The 20,869-nt window shown below is 42.8% G+C and overlaps 1 protein-coding gene across 2 annotated transcripts in view; it reads left to right on the top strand.

Annotated features, from left to right (window-relative positions):
* Window positions 1–20,514, top strand: part of ARFGEF3 (ARFGEF family member 3) — a 301,053-nt gene extending 280,539 nt beyond the window's left edge. For both annotated transcript variants that reach the window (XM_029596476.1, XM_029596474.1), the window contains one exon: window positions 13,113–20,514. In XM_029596476.1, the coding sequence (XP_029452336.1) occupies window positions 13,113–13,304 (192 nt within the window). In that variant the 3' untranslated portion in view covers window positions 13,305–20,514. The remainder of the gene's footprint in view (window positions 1–13,112) is intronic.
* Window positions 20,515–20,869: the final 355 nt, after the last annotated feature.

Raw genomic sequence — 20,869 nt, 5'->3', positions numbered from 1 at the left:
CTCTATTTCTTCAGTTACCAATCACAAAAACACTGTAAGGGGTAGCACTGAAAGTGATATGCAGTATATGCTTTTGGGACCTTGTCTTCCCTTTCACTGGGCCCTACTATATCTCTTCAGCTCTTTTTGTTTTAAGGCTGTACCAAGTTGATTGTTAGTCCATTTTGATTTCCAGTTTTGCAAAGAGAATGTTCCTTCTCTGAAATGTTCTGAAGCTGTGCTCCTGCTCTTATTTTTATATAGAAATTTGAAAGTTACTAGGAGGATATCATAAAAACATTGAAATACTTGACAGGCTTCAGTCAAGTATGGGAAGATGGAATTTTACATAGAAAAGGAAATTCAAGGACAAGGGGGCCTAATCTGAAATTGCAAGGTGGAAGAGGAATGTTTGGAGGAAAATTGAGAAAATGCATGCCTGGAATAGCTGTAGTAGCGACCAAACTGTGCCAGAATTTAAATATGCTTGGGACAGACATAGAACACAATGATGAGGGCAGGTGGGGGATAGAAGAAACGAGGTCAGGGATTTGAGTGTTTGCTTAGTCATGTAAAATGACAACTGGCATGGTGGTATGACTGCATGAGGCTTCCAAGACCTGGTTACAACCCTCACATCAGCGAGCACGGGGTAGTATGTTATTTTGGATGCGTGGGTTACTAGAAAACCTGGTGGTAAGACATGGGAGGGGATCAGCTTGTCTGAGTAATTATCAGATTTGTAAGAACTAAAGAGGAAGATTACAAGCCTGGAAAATCCAGCAATGGAGGTGGTGGAGACCAGCATTATAATGGAATTTAAACATGTTTGGGACAGATATAGAGGGCAATGATAGTTAAAAAAAAAAAAAAAAAGTTGAGAGGTTAGATAAAAGATATTCAGGGGTTGGAGGAGCTGGTGCTGGTTTAAGTATGGGAAATGATATGTTTATCTATGCAAAGTGGTAGAAAAGCAGAAAGGAAAACAACTGGGCAGGCTGCAAGGGCCACTTGGCCTTATCTGCTTTCATCTACCATATTACAACGTTAAGTGGAAAGCAAGTTTGCTTACTGTAAATGGGTTCTCTATAGACAGCAGGATGAATTAGCCATGACAGGTAGGTGATGTCATCTATGGCTCTGAATGAACCCTTCTCTCCTAACTCGTAAAGCTTTTGCTCTACTGAGCATGTGCAGGAGGTCTTAGAAAGAACATGGACCACACAATGGCTTGATTTAGATGAAAATCCGAAACTACTTTTGGCATAAATTTGGAGTAGGTGCAGAACATCACTCTTGTGGAAATATTGCATGTACAGTGAGTAATGAACCAATGCCTGAAGCTCATTGACTCTTCTAGCTGACATAATCGTGATTAGGAACACTACTGTCCAGGTGAGGAACTTTAAGGAAGCTGACAAAGGTTTGTAAGGTAGTTTCATAAGTTGTGCCGATACAACATTTTGGCAGAACTCATGAAACTGGTAGTTTGGCAACCAGACGTCTCGTATACCACAAGCCTTTCATGAGTTTGATACTAAAGAATGTATGGATATTGGTTTGCCAACTACTTGAACATGATAAGCAGCAATGACACTAAGATGCACTTTGAACAATGATGAACTGAGACCTGAAGAGGAGAGGGAGATTAAGTACTTTGACTCACAGACAAATGGGTCCAGGGAGCTTGCTTGACACCAAGATGAAAATCTTTTCCATTGAAAATTAACTCTTCTAATTGAAAGCTTCCTGGTGGAGATTACAGTATCCTCAACTTCCTTGGATAATGACAGTAATGAGATTAGCGAGCGCTCAAAATCCATGCCAACAAGTTGAGAGAGGGATGGTTAGAATGACATAGACAACCTTCCTCTTGACTTAGGAAAGTCAAATAGGATGCCAGAGGGATCAGAGGGCTGACTGACAACTGAACTAGGTAAGAAAAACACACTTGTCTGGACCACGCTGGAGCAATGAGGACCAGGTGCATCTCCTTGCTTGTTCAGTTAGAGCATCATTGCCTGGTTGTCAGTTTGGATGAGAATTCTCTTTCCCCAAAGTAGATATGAAAAAACTCTCAGTGCATGTCTGATTTCTCATAGCTCCAGGAGATTGATCTGAAATAGACATTCTGTTGATGATCAGACTCTTTGGGTTTGGTAAGAGCATCCCCGATGGATGCATTTGTTGCCAGCATTACTTGATGAGAGAAAAGCTGAAGGGGAGCTCCTATCTCCAAGACATTTGGGCCTAGCCACCACTGGAGGGACCCCCTTCATATCTTTGATGACTCTCAATGGAAACAACAAGGGCTGAAGCAACTGATTCCACCGAGTATAAAGGCTCCACTGGAGAATACACATGTTGAAGCAGGTCATGGGAGCCACACACACCGCTGCTGCCTTATGTCCCAAGATGACCAACACTTCTTGGGCCAGGACTTGATCCTGTTTTAGTAAGTTCTGGATCAAGGCTCAAAGGCAGAATGCTTGCTCCAACAGGAGGTCTTTCTTTCAGGGACTCTATCCATGGCCCAGTGAACTTGATTCTTTGGGTAGGAACAAGGCTCAATTTGCTGAAGTTGATGATGAACCTCAACAAAAGGATATGGATTGTCATCTGCAGGGACTCAAACACCTTGCTTTGTAAGGCCTCTGTCACTAAGCAGTCATCCAGGTATGGAAAGACATAGATCCCCTGATGACAAAGGTGTGCCACTGCTATTGCTAGGCATTTCATAAAGATCCTCGGAGCTGTCAAGAAACTGAAGGAGAGAACCTTGTTTTGATAGTGAAAGGAATCCACTAAGAGGTATTTACAATAGGAATGATGTGTAGGTATGTGACCATGCACATCTTTCAGATCCAAGGCATACATCTAGTCTCCCGCTTTGAATTATGGATAAGATGATGTTGAGAGAGTTCATTTTGAATTTCTCCTATAACAGGCTATTGTTCAGATTTTGTAAATCCAGGGTGGGTTTCAATCCCGTTGACTTCTTGGGAAAGGAAGTAGCTAGAGTAGAATCCCTTGCCATGGTTTTTGGGAGACAAGTTCTATTGCCCACTGGCTTAAAAGTGATTCCACCTAGAGATAGAGCTCGGTCAAGTGAGATGAATCTGATTTGAAGGCTAAACAATGATGTAATGCTAGAGAGCACTAAAAGCACAAATGGTAACTAGAATCCACAATTTTCAGGATCCAGCTGTCTTTTGTAATCTCCAACTATTCTACTATGAAAAAGATGAATCCTCCCCCCAACTGAAGGTCAAATTCAGTCAAAAACTAAATCCAGACTTAGGCTGGGGTTGCTGCAGCGTCTTCAGCTGATATCTCTCACGTTGATGTCAGTGAGTCAGAAGCTGCTGCTGCAGATGTACTGGTGGTGCATGATAACGGTTAGAATTGGTAGAAGAGGCATCTCTAGAAGAAGTTTAAAAATGAAGTAAGAACGGGGGTGGAGCCAAGATGGCGACCAGACCGGTAACGCTGTGACTTGCTCCGGAGAAGTTTCACTCTGAACTGTTTTTCATTTGAGTAGAAATGCCGCCGAAACGCAAGGGGAAGCTAAGGATTTACCCTTCTAATCCTTCCCAGCCCACCGGGCAAAAGACCATCGCGCAGTGTATCGCAGAAGCAGAAAAAAAGGGAGTGAGAGGTCCGGCTGCCGAGTCGCAGGGAGGAGAATGCGACCCGACCTCGGAGGAAATATCCCTCACACCGCCAGACATTCGCTTACCTCCCGCTGAGCGGGGAACATCGACGCCGTGTTCAGCTCTACCTCCCGGAGTGGAGCAGCTAGAGTTTAGAACTGAGGGGACTGCCGAGATGATGACCCCCGTTCCTTCTGAGAAAATCGGAGAGACAACATCAGGAGACGCTCGGAGCCAGGAGGAGAAGGAGGGGGTAAGCTCCGACACGCTCAGTTTGAGCGTTTTTACTCCAAAACCAGCGGTGGTGACTTTAGACTCACTATGGAGTCTGACCTCGGCATTAGCAAAAAACGGTTTCAGAGTGCTCGGTGAAAATAAATACTGTTTCACAACAGCTTGAAGCATTAAATAAGAACTATGAAGGAAATAGAAGGGAAACCTCTGAGAAAATAACAACGATAGAAAGGGATGTGAAGAAAATAAAAGAAGTGCAAGTAAATATAATACAAGATTATGGTGTGGTAAACAGGAAGATTGAAAATATTGAGAATTTTCTAAGACATTTGAATCTGAGGATAATAAACTTTCCAAGGGTGATCGGAGAAATACCTAAAATTACCTTAAATCGTTACCTGGTTGATATATTGGAAATAACTCCAGAAAAAATCCCCCCTTTGAAAAAAGTTTATTTTTTGCCTGTGCGCAAAGCCCAGTTAAATCACCAGATGCCACAGAATGTCTTAGAGAATCTGACGGACTTTCTAGAATCTTCCAGTTATGAAATAGCTGAAAGAACTACGCTATTAATATCTTTCTTTAATGAAGTGGATCAAGGAATAATTATGAAGGCGTACTTCAAAAAGATCAAGGAAAACTTTATGGGATCCTGGATAAGGATTTTTCCGGACTTCACAAAAACTACCCAAACCAAGCGTAAAAACTTTTTAGCTCTGAAGTCAGAAGTAATAGCCATGGGGGCAACATATTTGTTGAGGTTCCCGTGCAAATGCGTTGTGAGGTTTGAAAATAATAGTTATATCTTTTTTCAGCCTGAGCAACTGAAAAATTTTGTTGATGCCAAGCGTATAATACCTACTTAAGGTAGTAGTCAGAATGTTATAAGAATATGCTGCTGATCTGGTAACCAAAGTTTTGTGTTAAATAAAAAAGAAGATTTCCTAATTTTCTCCTTAAATTGTAAGCAACACCCCCCCCCCCCCCCTTCCAAGGTTTGGGGTCTAATTTCTGTAGAGTGTTGGGGAATATATGTTGCAGTATTTGAAGTAATGATTAATATATATATTGATTTTCCTTGTACCAACACGATACATAATTTACCGCAAAGTTTTTATGCTTTGTAATATTGTTTAAAACTTAATAAAGATTAAATTAAAAATGAAGTAAGAACATCAACATAAGAACATGCCATACTGGGTCAGACCCAAGGGTCCATCAAGCCCAGCATTCTGTTTCCAACTGTGGCTGAACCAGGCTACAAGTACCTGGCAAGTACCCAAACACTAAGTAGATCCCATGCTACTGATGCCAATAATAGCAGTGGCTATACCCTAAGTCAACGTAATTAATAGCAGTTAATAATGGACTTCTCCTCCAAGAACTTATCCAAACCTTTTTTAAACCCAGCTACACTAACTGCACTAACCACATCCTCTGGCAAAAAATTCCAGAGCTTAATTGAGAATTGAGTGAAAAAGAACTTTCTCTGATTAGTTTTAAATGTGCCACATGCTAACTTCCTGGAGTGCCCCCTAGTCCTTCTGTTATCCGAAAGAGTAAATAACTGATTCACATCTACCTGTGTTGTGGGTTCAGAACTTTCACACTGGTATCCTACCCAGGGGTTCGGACCTTAGAGGCTAATCTAATATAAAAGCACACAATTACTGTGATTATACCTGGGGGCTTGAACCCAGGAGCTTATCCCCTACACAAATGGCCACACACAATTACTGGGATTATACCTGGGGGCTTGCACCCAGGAGCTTATCCTCAACACTTATCCTTATTCCTAACCAGTTAAAATTGGCAATCCTCAAACCGTTACTAAAGAAACCAAATGCTTCTCCATCAGACCCAGCTAACTTCCGACCTATTGCAAACTTACCACTCATCGCCAAACTGATGGAAAAAATTGTCAACAAGCAACTGTCAGAATATCTGGAAGATCATAACATTCTATCCCCAGCTCAATATGGCTTCCGAAAACGACTAAACACCGAATCTCTCTTATTATCGCTCACTGATACCATCCTCGTGAACCTGGAGAAAAAACAATCTTACCTGCTGGTTCTACTTGATCTTTCTGCGGCGTTTGATACGGTAAAACATACTACACTTATAGACCAACTAGCTAATATAGGGATCAAAGGCACAGCTCTCAAATGGTTTCACTCCTTCCTAAGCAACAGATTCTACAAAGTAAGGATAAACAACAAAGAATCGCATCCAATCCTTACAGAGCAAGGAGTCCCGCAAGGATCATCACTTTCTCCCACCCTATTCAATATCTACCTCCTCCCTCTCTGCCACCTACTCTCAAACCTCAAGCTTACCCATTACCTCTATGCAGACGACATTCAAATCCTTCTCCCGATTACAGAATCCCTTCAAAAAACCATCACTTACTGGAACGAATGCCTACAGCCCATTAAGGAATTACTCTCAAGCCTCAACCTAGTATTGAATGCCAATAAAACCGAAATGCTCATTGTCTCTCAGGATCCCCTCACAATCTCTTCTAGCCTCTCTCTACCAAACGCTAATAACATGTTCTCACCAGACGTCAGAGACCTTGGAGCATGGCTTGACAATCATCTTAACCTAAAAAAGTTCGTAAACAATACCACGAAGGACTGCTTTTACAAACTGCAAGTCCTCAAAAAACTTAAACCCCTCCTTTACTTCTCCGACTTCAGGCTGGTACTTCAATCCATTATATTATCTAAGCTCGACTATTGCAACTCCCTGCTACTAGGTCTACCCAACAACACGATCAAACCATTACAGATGGTACAGAATTCTGCTGCCAGAATTCTAACAAGCACTAACAAAAAAGATCACATCACCCCAATCCTAACTAACCTACATTGGCTTCCCATTAAACAAAGGATACTCTATAAGGTACTCACAATCATCCACAAAGCGACAAACAAAATAGCTCCCATCACGTTAAGCTTTCAACTCCAACCGTACACATCTTCTAGACCAATCAGAAGCGCTTACAAAGGAACACTGCATGCCCAACAAGTAAAATCATCTCTGAGCAAAAGAGCGCTATCCTTAGCAGGCCCCCACCAGTGGAACATGCTCCCCCCAAATCTAAGACTTGAACCCAATCATCAAGAGTTCAAAAAAAGACTAAAGACTCTTCTTATCCAACAAGCCTTCCCAGACTCACAATCCTACCAAGACAGAAAGTCTTCCCAAATAAGAAGTATCCCCTAATTATGGTCACCATACCAAGTCCTACCTTCAGGTCTCTGCAACTGGACAACAATCTTTGAGTTCTAAAAATTAATCTTATTATTTATATTTTCCTCTGCAACTGGACTACAATTTCTAAGTTCAAAAATTCATTTTATCTTATTATTTATATCTGGCATGGTTAATATGTCACTATATCCAAGTTAAATAGTTAAATTATACAGATTATATTACATAATTTTATTAATTACAATGTTAAACTATACTATATTATTTATTATCATTATGTTAAATTGTCATCCAGTTATATTGTTCCATATGTGCCACTGTTCTATGTAAAGCCCCTTATCTCTGTTGGGCAGTTTATCGTTATATGTAAACCGGAGTGATTTGTAGGCTCTATAAGAACCTCGGTATATAAAAATTAAAAATAAATAAATAAAAATAACACAAATAGCCACACACAACTTTGATTCAGTACATCAGGGTAACAGGTAAAAAAAAGTAAGCTTATTTGAGCAATAGGAGAGTAAAACAAATAAAATCAGATCATATAGAAGAAGAAATGGTAGATAATAACCATCACTACTTAGATATAAAAAAAAGCTTATATTTCCAAAGGATCAGCTGTACCATCACATCCAAGGGCGCTCTCTCCCCTCTCTTTCTTGCTGTAACAAAAAATGTCTCCAACAACCCGTTCTAGAACTCTCATGATTTTAAAGACCTCTATCATATCCCCCCTCAGCTGTCTCTTCTCCAAGCTGAAAAGTCCTAACCTCTTCAGCCTTTCCTCACAGGGGAGCTGTTCCATCCCCTTTATCATTTTGGTTGCCTTTCTCTGTACCTTCTCCATCACAACTATATCTTTTTTGAGATGTGGTGACCAGAACTGTACACAGTACTCAAAGTGTGGTCTCACTATGGAGCGATACAGAAGCATTATGACATTTTCCATTTTACCACTTCCTTCCTAATAATTCCTAACATTCTGTTTGCTTTTTTGACTGCTGCAGCACACTGAGCCGACGATTTCAATGTATTAGTCACTTTGATGCTTAGATCTTTTTTCTGGGTGGTAGCTCCTAATAAGGAACCTAACATCGTGTAACTACAGCAAGGGTTATTTTTCCCTATATGCAGCACCTTGCACTTATGCACATTAAATTTCATCTGCCATTTGGATGCCCAATCTTCCAGTCTTGCAAGGTCCTCCTGCAATTTATCTCAATCTGCTTTTGATTTAACTACTCTGAATAATTTTGTATCTACAAATTTTGTATCTGCTCACTCGTCTTATTTCTTTCCAGATCATTTATATATATACTAGCCTTTAAGCCCGTAACAACGGGCTACATTAAAAAAAATTTTTCGGTCCATTTCCTTCCCCCTCCCCCTCATTCTCCCCTCCCCCTCTATTCTCCCTCCCACCTCCCCCCTCTAGTCTCCCTCCCTCTCTCCTCCCCCCTCCCCTCAGTCACTCCCCCTCTCTCAGCTCATTCACAACCCCTTCGGATGGCACAAACGGAAGATATCCGGGAGAGGTCCCTCCCTCCCTCGCGTGCGCCGCTGCTACCGCTCCTCGCCACCGCTGCCCCTCGCCGCCGCCATGTTTTCAAAGAGCTGACGCTGTGCTCTGACCTACGTGTTCGCCCGCACATGTGCAGAAGAGCTGCTCTCTACTCCATGACTCCTAACCCCTACCTAGCTAGTTTACTGCTCCTTCGGCATGCCGGCTTGCTGTGATTAGGCCCTGACCCGGGAAGTGCGCGCCGGCAGCCAGCCGGCATACTGCTCCTTCGGCTTGCTGCCGGCATGCTGGCTGGCTGCCAGCATGCCGAAGGAGCAGTATACCGGCAGCGCGCCGGCAGCCAGCCGAAGGAGCAGTATGCCGGCTGGCTGCCGGCGCGCACTTTCCGGGTCAGGGCCTAATCACCGCTATCCCGGTCTGCCCCCAGGCCGCCCCTTTTGCATGGCCTGGCAATTCTGCGGGTACCGGGAGATAGGTGCGTGGGCGGGCTGTTTCTAAAATGCGCTTGGTGCATGCACAGCCTGGCCATGCTCGTATCGCCTGGATTTTACGTGCGCCAGGCTTTTAAAAATTTGGGCAATAGTGAACTACCACAAAAAAGACACTGAAAATCTATGCAGCAAACCTGTCATAACGTAACAGTAGTAACACCAAGGACTCCAACAATAAGAACTTTACCTGTGAAAAAGCACAGGTAAATATTGCACTGGGTCCCAGAATACCAATACACCACCTACCGGGGAAACAAAACAAACCCAGTTGCTATAGATCCCTACACAGACATTACACGCTAGCAGAATCTCTCATCTTGGTCACACTCAGATAGCAAAGACAGACCCTCACCAAATACAGAATAAAGGATCACGAATTAGACAAAAACTGAAAGGAAAACCCCAAGAAGCCAGACTCTGTCTACTGTGTAACAATGGAAAAACAGAGCCACCATTCCACATAAAACAAATAAAATCAAGAAACATAAAGCATCAATTATAATATTAGAATCATACTAATAAAAGAATAATTTAAAACTACTGAATAACTTCTATGAATTAAAATAATATACATTTTTTTTAATTTCCCAAGAACTAATAAAATATTTCAAAACAGCCACATATCAATTAACACCCAATAATTAAAACTAATAATCTTTAAAAAAAAAAAAAAAAAAGCCCTGCTGTCAATACCTGGATACTCTTGATTTCCAGTCATCCTGAGATTGTTGAGGATTAGGGGGTTGGGGAGGGGCACACAAACATTATCCTCTCTCTCACATGTCCAATCTCTCTCACACATACACACACATGCATGCTCTTATACACACCCACAACCTCTCTCTCTCACAGAATTACACTCTCAGGCGCTAAGACCCTCTCTCTCCCCCATTCCCCCACACACAAGCTCTTATTCCCCCAGATTCTCTCATACACACTCATGCTCTCACTCTCATTGACTCCCTCACAAACACACACACCCAGGCAAGTTCCTATTCATTCTCACACACACACACACACACACACATTCTCACACTGCTCCCCCCAACTCCTAAGCATGCACACATTCATTCTCACATATACACACAGACCCCCCCCCCCCCCAGGCAGGACCAGTTCATAGTCTTTCTCTCTCTCACACACACACACACACACACGAAGGCACCCATTTATACACATACACACACTGACGGCAGATTCCCTCTCTTTCTTTTGCCAGCAACTTCACAGCCTCTCTCGTTCCTCTGCTGCCGCTGTCCCACTGATGCCGCATAGCTATTGGGGAGGTGCTGTTTGCTGCTACCAGCACTGAAGCCCGTTCTGCTGCCTCCTCTGTGCAGGCCCCGTGGGCTTCCAGTTCCTCCATGCTGATCTCATACACCGTGAGATCGGAATAGAGAGAGTGCTATTCTTGCACACTTCCAAAGATAACTTATGCCAATCACTAAAAATTCAAAGTTTTTTTTTTACCTTTGCCGTCTGCTTTTAGTTTTTTAATTGGTTGGTCACAGATTTTTTTTTTCTACGTTTCCTTTCTTGGTCTTTTGCCAATTCCTTTACAGGGTCTCCCTTTTTTTCTGTTTCTTCTTTCTCCACCTGTCTTCTTCCCTTCCTCCCTCATACTCACACTCAGGCTCTCATTCTCACATGCTCTCTTACACACACATACACACACTCAAGCTCTCATTCTCACACACTGTCTCTCTTTCACACATACACACACAAGCTCTCATTCTCACACACTGTCTCTCTTTCACACATTCACACAATGCTCTCACTCTCACATGCTGTCTCTCTGTCATACTCACACACTGGCTCTCTCACATGCTATCTGTCATACACACATACACACAGGCTCTCACATACTGTCTCACACACAGGCTCTCACTCACATGCGGTCTCTTATACGCACACACTGGCTCTCTCTTTCACATGCTGTCTTACTCTCAAACACACACACATGATAGCATGTGAATGAGACAGGCTGTCTCATTCACATGCTATCTCACACAAACACATACTCTAATTCTCACATGCTGTCTCTCACACAGATACAGAGGCTCTCACTCCCACCCATAGTCTCTCAAGTCACTCTCATACGCACACACATTCTACAGGGCCTCGGCCTCTTCATCGTGGGTCGTCACAGGATGGGCTCCGGGTGGCCATGATCTTCTCGGGCTGCCAGAAGGTGGGATCCGCAGATGTCCTAGTAGTAAGTCTTCTCTTCTGGGTCTCCACGAGTTAGGATCCACAGCAACCCTGCCACACATGCTGCTGCTCTTCTGAATGCGGGCCGATGCTTCTGCTCCTCCTCCTCCTTCCTCTCGTGCAGCTCTGGCAACGTTTTTGTTCCAGGGTCACTCAGGCAGGAAGGAAAATGAGTACATGGAGGTTTGGAAGTGACGTGTTTTCTTTGGGTCGTGGTGGGAGGAGCTCCACCACAGCCCTACCGATCTTCCTGCAGTGCATCTACACATGCGCGCAGCTTAGAGAGAGCAGTGGCCGGCACAGAGCATAGGAACAGCACGCTTCCCTGCTCAGCCGCCGGTGGGATGAGGACCACTAGCAGACGCATGGAACTCCCTATGTTGGCAATCAGTACGCCCCTATTGTGTTTTGCTGGGGCATTGCCCCCCCCCCCGATAACGCCACTGAAGACGCCGATACCACCATGAGAAACAAGCTTGCAAGCAAGGGGCCTGACATAGAGGGGTGGCAGAGGCTTTTTCTCTATTGGAGATAGAATATATTTTTTCTCTCTGCCTACCCCCCCCCCCCCCCCCCCCCCCCAGATATCTGCTGCTCTAGGCACAGGCCTAGTGTGCCTAGTGACAAATTAAAACATGGCCGGAGCCTTGTATGTCAGCAGCACCAGGTGCATTGATGGGACTGATCCTGACCTCAACGCATGTACTGCTGACTGCGCTGCTGGCTCTGACACATGGCACTTATTTTCATTTGTAGTGACAAGCTACGCAGGGCCTGCGAAGTGCCCTTTGGACCCTTGTTCCCTGCGCTTCACCTTGCTCAGTCGCAGTGGATCTGAACTCCAGTGCCAAAGGAGGGGGAAGCTTTCAGCAAGGAGCTTCTGTTCAACTCGACACAGAGGGATCCTGAGGAGGCCCTGCTCTGAGAGAAGGAACGCTTCCGGCTTTTCACCAACCTGCCAAGTTCTTTCATCTTCCAGGCTCTGGGGGACCTCGGCGACATCCAGCCGCAGTCATAGCAGTTTTGCTGCATGGTGGTCTGGCCTCAAATATTTATTACAGTTATTGTGGCTGTCCATAATGGAAATTTTTTTGGCCTCCGTCGTAATCCTTGAAGCCACTAGAAGTGGCCTTCTTGGAGCCGGACCATCCAAAACCTTTTGTTTGGTAGCACTGAAGAGTATTGTTGAGGGGCTGCCCGGGCAGCGAGGCAACTCAAAGTGAGTTGAAGAAGTACCAAACAGATTAGAGGGATTGAATACATATCCATGCAGAAGTTCAGATAAAAAAAACAAAACTGGGCGGTTTATGAGGCAGCACGCATGGGGGAACTCCCGCACATGCTTAGAGCAAAGGCTCTATGACCTAGGAGAGCAGGGCCTGTTTAGTGCCGTCCAATGACATCATAGCTAATTCAACCCTGCTTGTTGACAGAGAACCTCACTAGAGCCTTAGAATTGCAGCTCCAAATAAGCCAAGTATAATTTATGAATTTAAAATTTACAGACATAGAATAGAAGTAGCTAACTCTGGTTCCTAAAGAACCACAAACAAATCTAGTTTTTAGGCTAACCACAATGAATATTTATGAGGTCTAAGAACTAGGCTAGTCTGCATATATTGGTTACCATGAAAACCAGGTCTGTTTGTAAATGTAGAGAATCAGAGTTCGCCATCCCTCGGGTCAGTGGATCCTGGATTCTCATATTTAGTTAGCAGCTGATTCTGGATAGCCCAGGAATTGCACAGACACTGATTTATTTATTTTGTGTTTGATTTCACCCTCTCATTTGTATTCTCTTAGGCATGGACCGACATGGTGCTGACAGTCCTCAATCAGATCCAGATCCTGCCAGACCAGATGTTCACAGCTCTGCAGCCGGCTGTGTTTCCCTGTATCAGTCAGCTGACCTGTCATGTGACTGACAATCGTGTTCGCCAGGCTGTGAGAGAATGGCTGGGCAGAGTTGGCAGAATATATGATATTATTGTATAAGATAAAATGAAGGCTTAATTTCTGGAGCCCAGCTGAGGTGCAGCTACTGTAATTTCTTTAGTACTTTGTGACTGGGAAGGGATTCTGCCTACAGTAATAGTGATAAATGTCAGTGTCTGCAAACCAACTTCACTTTACATGAGTCTAGGTTTCGTAACTGCTTACTCTGTGCATTCTGATATCTGTGGTCTTGGCTTTCCTATTCAGAAAGGGGGAATATGAATACACCGGGAGGTAAAATTAAAAATCTGGCTTGCCCTAAAATCACATACATGAGCTGGAGTCAGCAGAAAGTTCAGAAGCTGCCACTCCACATGTCCATGAAATCCTTGATGACAATTGGCCCATCAGTTTCATCTGTCAGCTCAGTCTTATTCCCTTGTACTTTTGGCAAAGAGATTGTGATCCTCCAATGACTTTTAAAAATGTGACTTGTTGTAATATTACTTGAAGGCCCAGTGACATTAAGAAAAAAAACCTATATATAAAAAATATAAAGGAAGCAACAAGTTTTCTTTAAAAATTTGCTTTCAAAGCACAGTGATAGAATTTGGAAGTCCCTGTAATGAAAATCCCAACTTTTGCACGAATTGTCATACATGCTCAGATTCTGTACCTACAGCCAGTGCTGCGCAGGATGCTACTGTCTCCTGAGGCCACAGGTGAGCATGTGCAATATATCCACTGCTCAGCGCAAAGCAAATCTGCATCTTTTACATTTAGAGTACGGAAAATAACATAACTTCATATGACACAGAAAAAGGTTGAACTCATGCAAATTTGAAACCTGTGAACAGTAACCTCCATCTGTCACAATGTTAAACCAATGACCCTTGCCACTCACCACTCATAATTTTCATATCTCACACACAGACAGTAGCAGGCAATGAAACAATTGCTAGATGCAGTGAGTTCAATATTCAGAAAGCCGGCAAGCGGGTATGTTATCCCAATAGAGTTATGAAACTTCATCTGGATATTCAGCGGGACTTACCTGGATAACCCTGCCACTGAATTATATCAGGATAAAGTTACATGCATAACGTTACCTGGGTAACTTTCTGATAGGTATTAGTACCGACCAGACTTACTCTTTCAACTATATCTGCTTTTTGCTGAATATATACTTCCAGCCCTGTCTCTTTCTGTGTGCATACATTTTGTGCCTGTAACATGTTGCCTGCATAAAATGTAACCACTTGGTGGTGGGAGGGGATCATTTAGACCCCAAAGATTTGTCCGGCTAACTCCCAAAGTTAGCCAGACGAACCTTGTGAATATCAACTTCAGTGGAGACTCAGCACAACACTTTCATTCAGAGTAACTTTGGGGGAAGGGGGGGTGGAGGGAGTAATAGCACGATCCCGGGCTTTTGTGAATGTGGGTTTCTGATTCACACATCTGTAACTAAGTCAAATTCTTTGCTTTTTTTCAAAACATCTAGGACAAAGCATAATGTCTGCATTTTGTACCTGTGTGCCTTTTTGAGGGGGCTGGTTTAATTTAATTAACAGAGAAAAGTTGGGCAAAAGAGCTTAGAGTACAAAGTTTTCTTGCTTTTAAAAGCTTTTCTGCTGCTGATCTCAACTGTTTAAAGCCTTCACACCCACTGCAGAGCTTGCTTTTCTTATGTAGTCTTCTTAGCACACAAAAGCAATGATCTTCAATTACATAGTTGTAACAAGGTATTTTGCCATTTTTTTTTTATCATAACAAAGGTGTTCTATATCAAAACAAATTTACATAATTATTATTATTCAGTGTAATAACTGTGGTGCCTTAGTCTTAAGGCATGCCAGCTTGAGGCTTAGTGCTTGCCCCATCTGTTTGCAGCTTGCTACAATAAAAAAAAGAGTTGGATCAAAGAAGAATTAGCTGCAGTTAAAGGGCCAAAGAGGAATGATCTACCATTATAAAAGCCTTCCCCCTCTGTTCAGCACCTAGGAGGTCTGCTCCCACTTCCACAGCGAATTTGAAAAACCAAGTTATAAATGGGTTACTATGGTTTCTGGTAGGGTAAACCCTTTGACAGAGAGACACCCCCCCTTCCCCAAATGGTACCCATGCAGCATGTTTCCTCTGTATTGGAACGTGACAATGCTCCAGAAATGGAAACTGAAGTTTTATTTATTTACATTTGAAATTCCTCCTTTTTCCAAAGTTGGCCTCCAGATGGATTACAACAAATTTAAATGAACAGAGGCATTTGAACAGTTTACAATCAGGAATAGAAATTACAATTAGAGTGGCACTGGGAATCAGTATAGATAAACCCATTTTAGTTTAATCTGGAGTCCTCATTTGTCCCTGTTGCATATAACAAAGTTCTTAAGATGGGAGTTTAGGTAGCAAGGATGTGTGTCTTTGAGGGGGAGGTCTGGCTGAAAAGCCATGGGTTTGCTTTTGTCCTGAATTTAAGACAGCATGGCTGTAGGCGAAGGGTTAGTGGTACTTTAGCAGGATGAGAAATAAAAAATGTATGTACAGAAACCCCAAAATACTATAAAAAAAAATATCAAAACAAAAAACCCATTCTGCTGGGAGACTCTTATCAAAGGCATTAATTTAGGGACACACAATAGTTAAATAGCTAGCAGAAATACAAACCAGATTGTTAATGCAATTAAAGAAGAAATGACTATACAATTTGTTATAATCCATTTAAAGACCAATGATCTCACTAAAAATGGCATCTCTGCAGAACAGAGAGATTTCCAGACTCTAGCGAAGACCATAACCTTTTCAGAAGCACATAGACCCTAACCTTTTCAGAAGCACATAGAACATGAGAAATGCCAAGCTGGGTCAGACCAAGGTCCATTGAGCCCAGCATTCCGTCTCCATTTCAAAAGTACCCAGCAGATCCCAAAATATAAATCTGGTTCTTGATACTCACTCCCAGGAATAGCAATGGCTTTCTTTAGTCTACCTGGCTAATAATGTGTTATGGACTTTTCCTCCAGGTACTTATTTGAATCCCTTTTAAATCTCGCCATGGTAGTCACCTTGACCATGTCCTTTGGCAAGAGATTCCACAGCTTGACTGTGCACCGAGTAAAAAAATATTTTCTAGGATTTGTTTGAATTTGTTGAATGTTAGATGTTCCCTTATTTCAGTATTATTTGAAAGTCTATATAATAGTCCTTTCATTTACCCATTCCACCTCACTCATGATTTTATAAACTTCTGTTGTCCCCTCTCAGCCATCTCTTTTCCAAGCTGAAGAGCCCTAGCCAATGTAACCTGTCATCATAGGGGAGCTATGGCTCGATACAGAGGCAATATTTATTTATTTATTTCATATATTTGAAATTTTTATTACCCGCTCCTCCAGTAGTTCGGAGAAGGATATAATAAAAACAAACAAAATCCATACAAGAAATAAAAAATGTGGGAGACCACATTACAAACAGACAAAAACATCCAGTTAAATATCATTGATATAGATTCTGATATATTAATGTGAACCAGCAGGACTATTAGAAGGCGGGGGTCAGGAGTATGTGGCCTATTGCTGCATACTGTTTTATATTCTCCATTTCTTATTGGATCTTTCCTAACCCTTGATTTGCTTTATTGCCCACTGCTGCACACTGAGTTGGAGATTTCAATGTATTGTCCACAAGAACTCCAAGGAGCTTTTTCCTGGGTGGTGATACTCACTACAGAACCCAGCATTGCATACCGGTAGTTGGGATTATTTTTCCATATTAAATTTCATCTGTGAGTCAGATGCCCAGTTTCCTAGTCTCAAAAGGTCTTTCTGTAGTTCCTCACTAGCTGCTGCTGTTGTAATAACTTTGAGTAATTTTGTGTCATCTACAAATTTGATCACCTCCCTCATTGTCCATTTTCCAGTACTGATCCCTGTGGTACTCCACTAATGATCTTTCTCCATTTGAAAACTGACATTTAGTCCAACCTTCTGTTTCCTATTTTTTTTTAACCACTTACCAATCCACAATAGGATACTGCCTCCGATCCCATCATGGGAGACTTTGTCAGCTGCCTTCTGAAAATCCCAAAATACTATCCCAGCTGGCTCACCTTTGTCTACATGTTTAGTTACACTTTCAAAGAAATCTAAAAGATTAGTAAGGCAAGATTTTCCTTTGCTAAAGCCATGGCAATCTGTATGGCCAGTAATTTTGTTTTTAAGAAGAGCTTGCACTATTTTGCCTGGCACAGACAATAGGCTCATCAGTCTATAGTTTCCCAGATTACCCTTGGATTCCTTTTTTAAAATGTGGTGTTACATTTACCACCCTTCAGTCTTTAAGAATTGTGACTTTTAAAAGATAGGTCACAGATTACTAGTAACAAGTGTGCAGTTTCATGCTTGAGTTCTTTTCAGACGCTGGAGTGGATGCCATCTAGTCCTGGTGATTTGTTACTCTTTGTCAGTTTGATCTATTATGCCCTCTCTTATCACAGAAATTTGTTTTAATTGCTCAGAATCATCAACATCAAATAATGTTCAAGTAAAGCCTGAGGCAAAGAGTTAATTCCCTTCTATTTCCATGTCCTCCCTGATCACCCCTTTTATCTCTTGGTCATCTAGTGGCCAAGCTGACTCCTTCACAGGTTTTTTGCTTCAAATGCACTTGAAAACGTTTGTATTAGATTTTGCCTCTATGGCATGCCTCTTTTTAAATTTGCTCTTGGCTAATCTTAGTACTGTTTACATCTAAATTGACAGTACTGCTGATCTTGCCTATTTTTTTTTTTATTCGGGTCTTTCCATTTTTAAATGATGCTCTTTTGGCTTTCACTTAAAGAGAGAATTAAAGCTAAGCCATAAAGACAACTTCAAAAGCTGAAGTAAAGAAGAAGGATTTAGATACATGAACAGAGCAGTAAAAGGCTAGACTGTAAAGATGGCCTACATTTTTCCGTAGCAGGAAAAAGAATCCTAAGTGAGAAGTTCAGATTCAGTGTCTTCAAGCATTTAAACTAGAAAATAGGGGTGGCAGATGGAAGCGGCTGGATTTGGAATGTCGACCCCCAACAGACACAAGAAATGGATGGAGAAAATAACCAAAGAAATAAGCTCCAGTAGTCCACTTTACGGCAAAAGGAACAAGACCAAGTGGAAAAACTGGAAAGCTCTGAGCACAAATGGGCAATAACGTTCTAGATCTGCAGGTCCTAATGGTGGAAGCAGACTTGAATATTGCTGCAATTACAGAGATGTGGCTCAAAGTCTCATGAATGGGATACAGCTAAACTGGGTTATAATTTTTTATTTATTTTAAAAGATTTCTAGCCTGCGCCCTCCGCAGTTCAGGGCAGCAAACAATAAAACATGCACAAAGCAACATAGCACAGCAGAATCGATACGGCACTAGAAACAACAAAAAGCCAGGGATATTAACTGACAGTTGGAAACTAACTGGATAGACCCAAATGCCTTTTCAGATGGAAAAGTCTTCAGAGCTTTTATAAAAGAGCGAGCAGAGGAAGCAGGGAAGAGCAGCTATGCCATAAAGACAACATCAGTATGTGCTTCAGGAAGGACAGAGATTACAGAAAAGGAGGGAGGAGAAGTAGCTGTGTATGGCAAAAATAAATATCCAAGGACAGCAATGCAGGGAAAGGAGGGATCACTATGGGCTGTCTTAAAAAGCACTTGCATTCACGCTGGGGAGGTCTACAGGCCTCCAACTCACAGAAGAGCTGGCCAGTAGCCATCATCTGCTTGTACAGCTTGGATGGAGCCTCCTTGCCCTCAGGGTAATGTGCACAGAGTGCAGTTACTGGGGAGACCGGAGGGTCCATTTTGGTCTTTACCTCCCCTCCTTTACATAACCCCCTTAACAAGGCACATAAAATAAAAAGAGGGTCTGATGCCTGTTCAGGAGCTAGGAACTGTTTTCTGTGGGCTCACAAATGTCCGTGGCTGAGCAGAGGGTGTAGTGGACCTGTCTTCCTGAAGCTGGAGAGAGAAAACTTCACAAAACTCTTATTTCCCCTCTGTCGTGTACTTGCAGAAGCCTCTCTCAAGCCCGCACCTTGGAATGAAGGAGGATCTTATGGAATCTTCAATAAGAAACCTGGATTTCCAGCTCAGACATGTTAAAATTCACTGAATTACTCAGGGATCACAGATTCACAGCATTGATTAGCAGCAACAGCAAAAACTTTCTTCCTCCAGCTCTGTTCTTAATGTGCTTTACAAGAAAAATACCTATAATCACATCCCCTCTTCCTACATCTGTAGGCCAAATATTTCCCTCTCCCGTTGTAACTCTCCACTTCAGTAGAATAAATCACTCATGTTCCCCTCTAAGCTTTTCCTCAATTATAGTCTCGTCATTATGGATCTCTCAGTGATTTTATAACTCTTTTCTCCTGCCTAGGGAAACACAGCATCCTCCCCAACCAATTCCAGGGCCCCTCTTCAGTATGGCAGCAGCAGGGAATCCCTGGCTTCTCAAGCTTCTGGACTGCTACATTGTGAGACCCTCATGAATTGTGGAGCCCCCCCCCCAATTCACTTGTTCAATTTCAGGACCAACTTGTGATCCTGATCCCCATAGTACCTTTCCCCTGAGAGAGGAAGCCCCTGTAGATCCCTCTCTGAGAGGAGGGGCACTGCAGGCACTCCAGCCCTCCTGGTGACTACTCTGACTCTCCTCCTGCTAAAACCTTGAGCACAGGTTTATAAGGATCTTCAGTTGTAGCTCCCTGTAGTGGGCGCATTTGTTCATAGTTTCTTAAAGTGGATGTACTGTAAATCACCTAATGTACACTATGTACATCATATCTGATCTTCCCACTGGTTAATATACACAAAGAAATCTCAAAACATTGCACTCCTCTGGTCAAGAACCTGGGTGGCATCTTTCCTCTTGTTAACTAGATTTGATTGTCTGAGTGACAATCCTGGTTCTTCAAAATTATAGCTCCAGCATACCAAAACATTTAAAGTTATTTTGGGATATCATCCAACAACATGTTTAGTTCACTTTCTAATTCTTGTGGTATTACACTAAGGGGTAGATTTTTAAACATACGCGCATGCGGCCATGTGCACGCGATTTTATAACATGCACATGCCGGCGCGCACACGTTATAAAATCCAGGGCAGCACACGCAAGGGGGGGGGGGGTTGGAATAAAGCAATTTTCACGCGGTGACACATCATGGCCTTTACCCAGTTCCCTTCCCCTCTCCTCCCCAACCCCTAATTCCTACGTTTTGCCTTCTTTTTTTTTTTTATATTTCACAACTTACTTCAGGGCCCAACGAAGTAAGTTGCGCACGCCGGCACAGCCGGAAATGGCCGCTGTACCGGCTGCCTCCAGCCCCGCCCCCTGGACCGCCCCTTTTCTTTGGCCCGGCTCTTGGGTGCATAATGAAGGTTGCGCGTGCAGCCGGGCCCCTTCTAAAATGCGCGCGGTGCGAGTGATTTAAAATTTGCCCGTAATTGTTCCAGTCTTTCCACATTATATTCACCATGCGATACAACGATTTCTGACTCTGGCTGAATACCATCGCCTGACATTTCTTTCGAGGGTGGATACTTATGTTCTTCTGCAATGTCAAGATAGTCATCTGCCTC

Source organism: Rhinatrema bivittatum, chromosome 3 (assembly GCF_901001135.1).
Source record: "Rhinatrema bivittatum chromosome 3, aRhiBiv1.1, whole genome shotgun sequence".
NCBI classification, from domain to species: Eukaryota; Metazoa; Chordata; class Amphibia; order Gymnophiona; family Rhinatrematidae; genus Rhinatrema; species Rhinatrema bivittatum.
The sequence above is the reverse complement of the archived record's forward strand: the minus strand, read 5'-3'. Positions and strand labels throughout refer to the sequence as shown.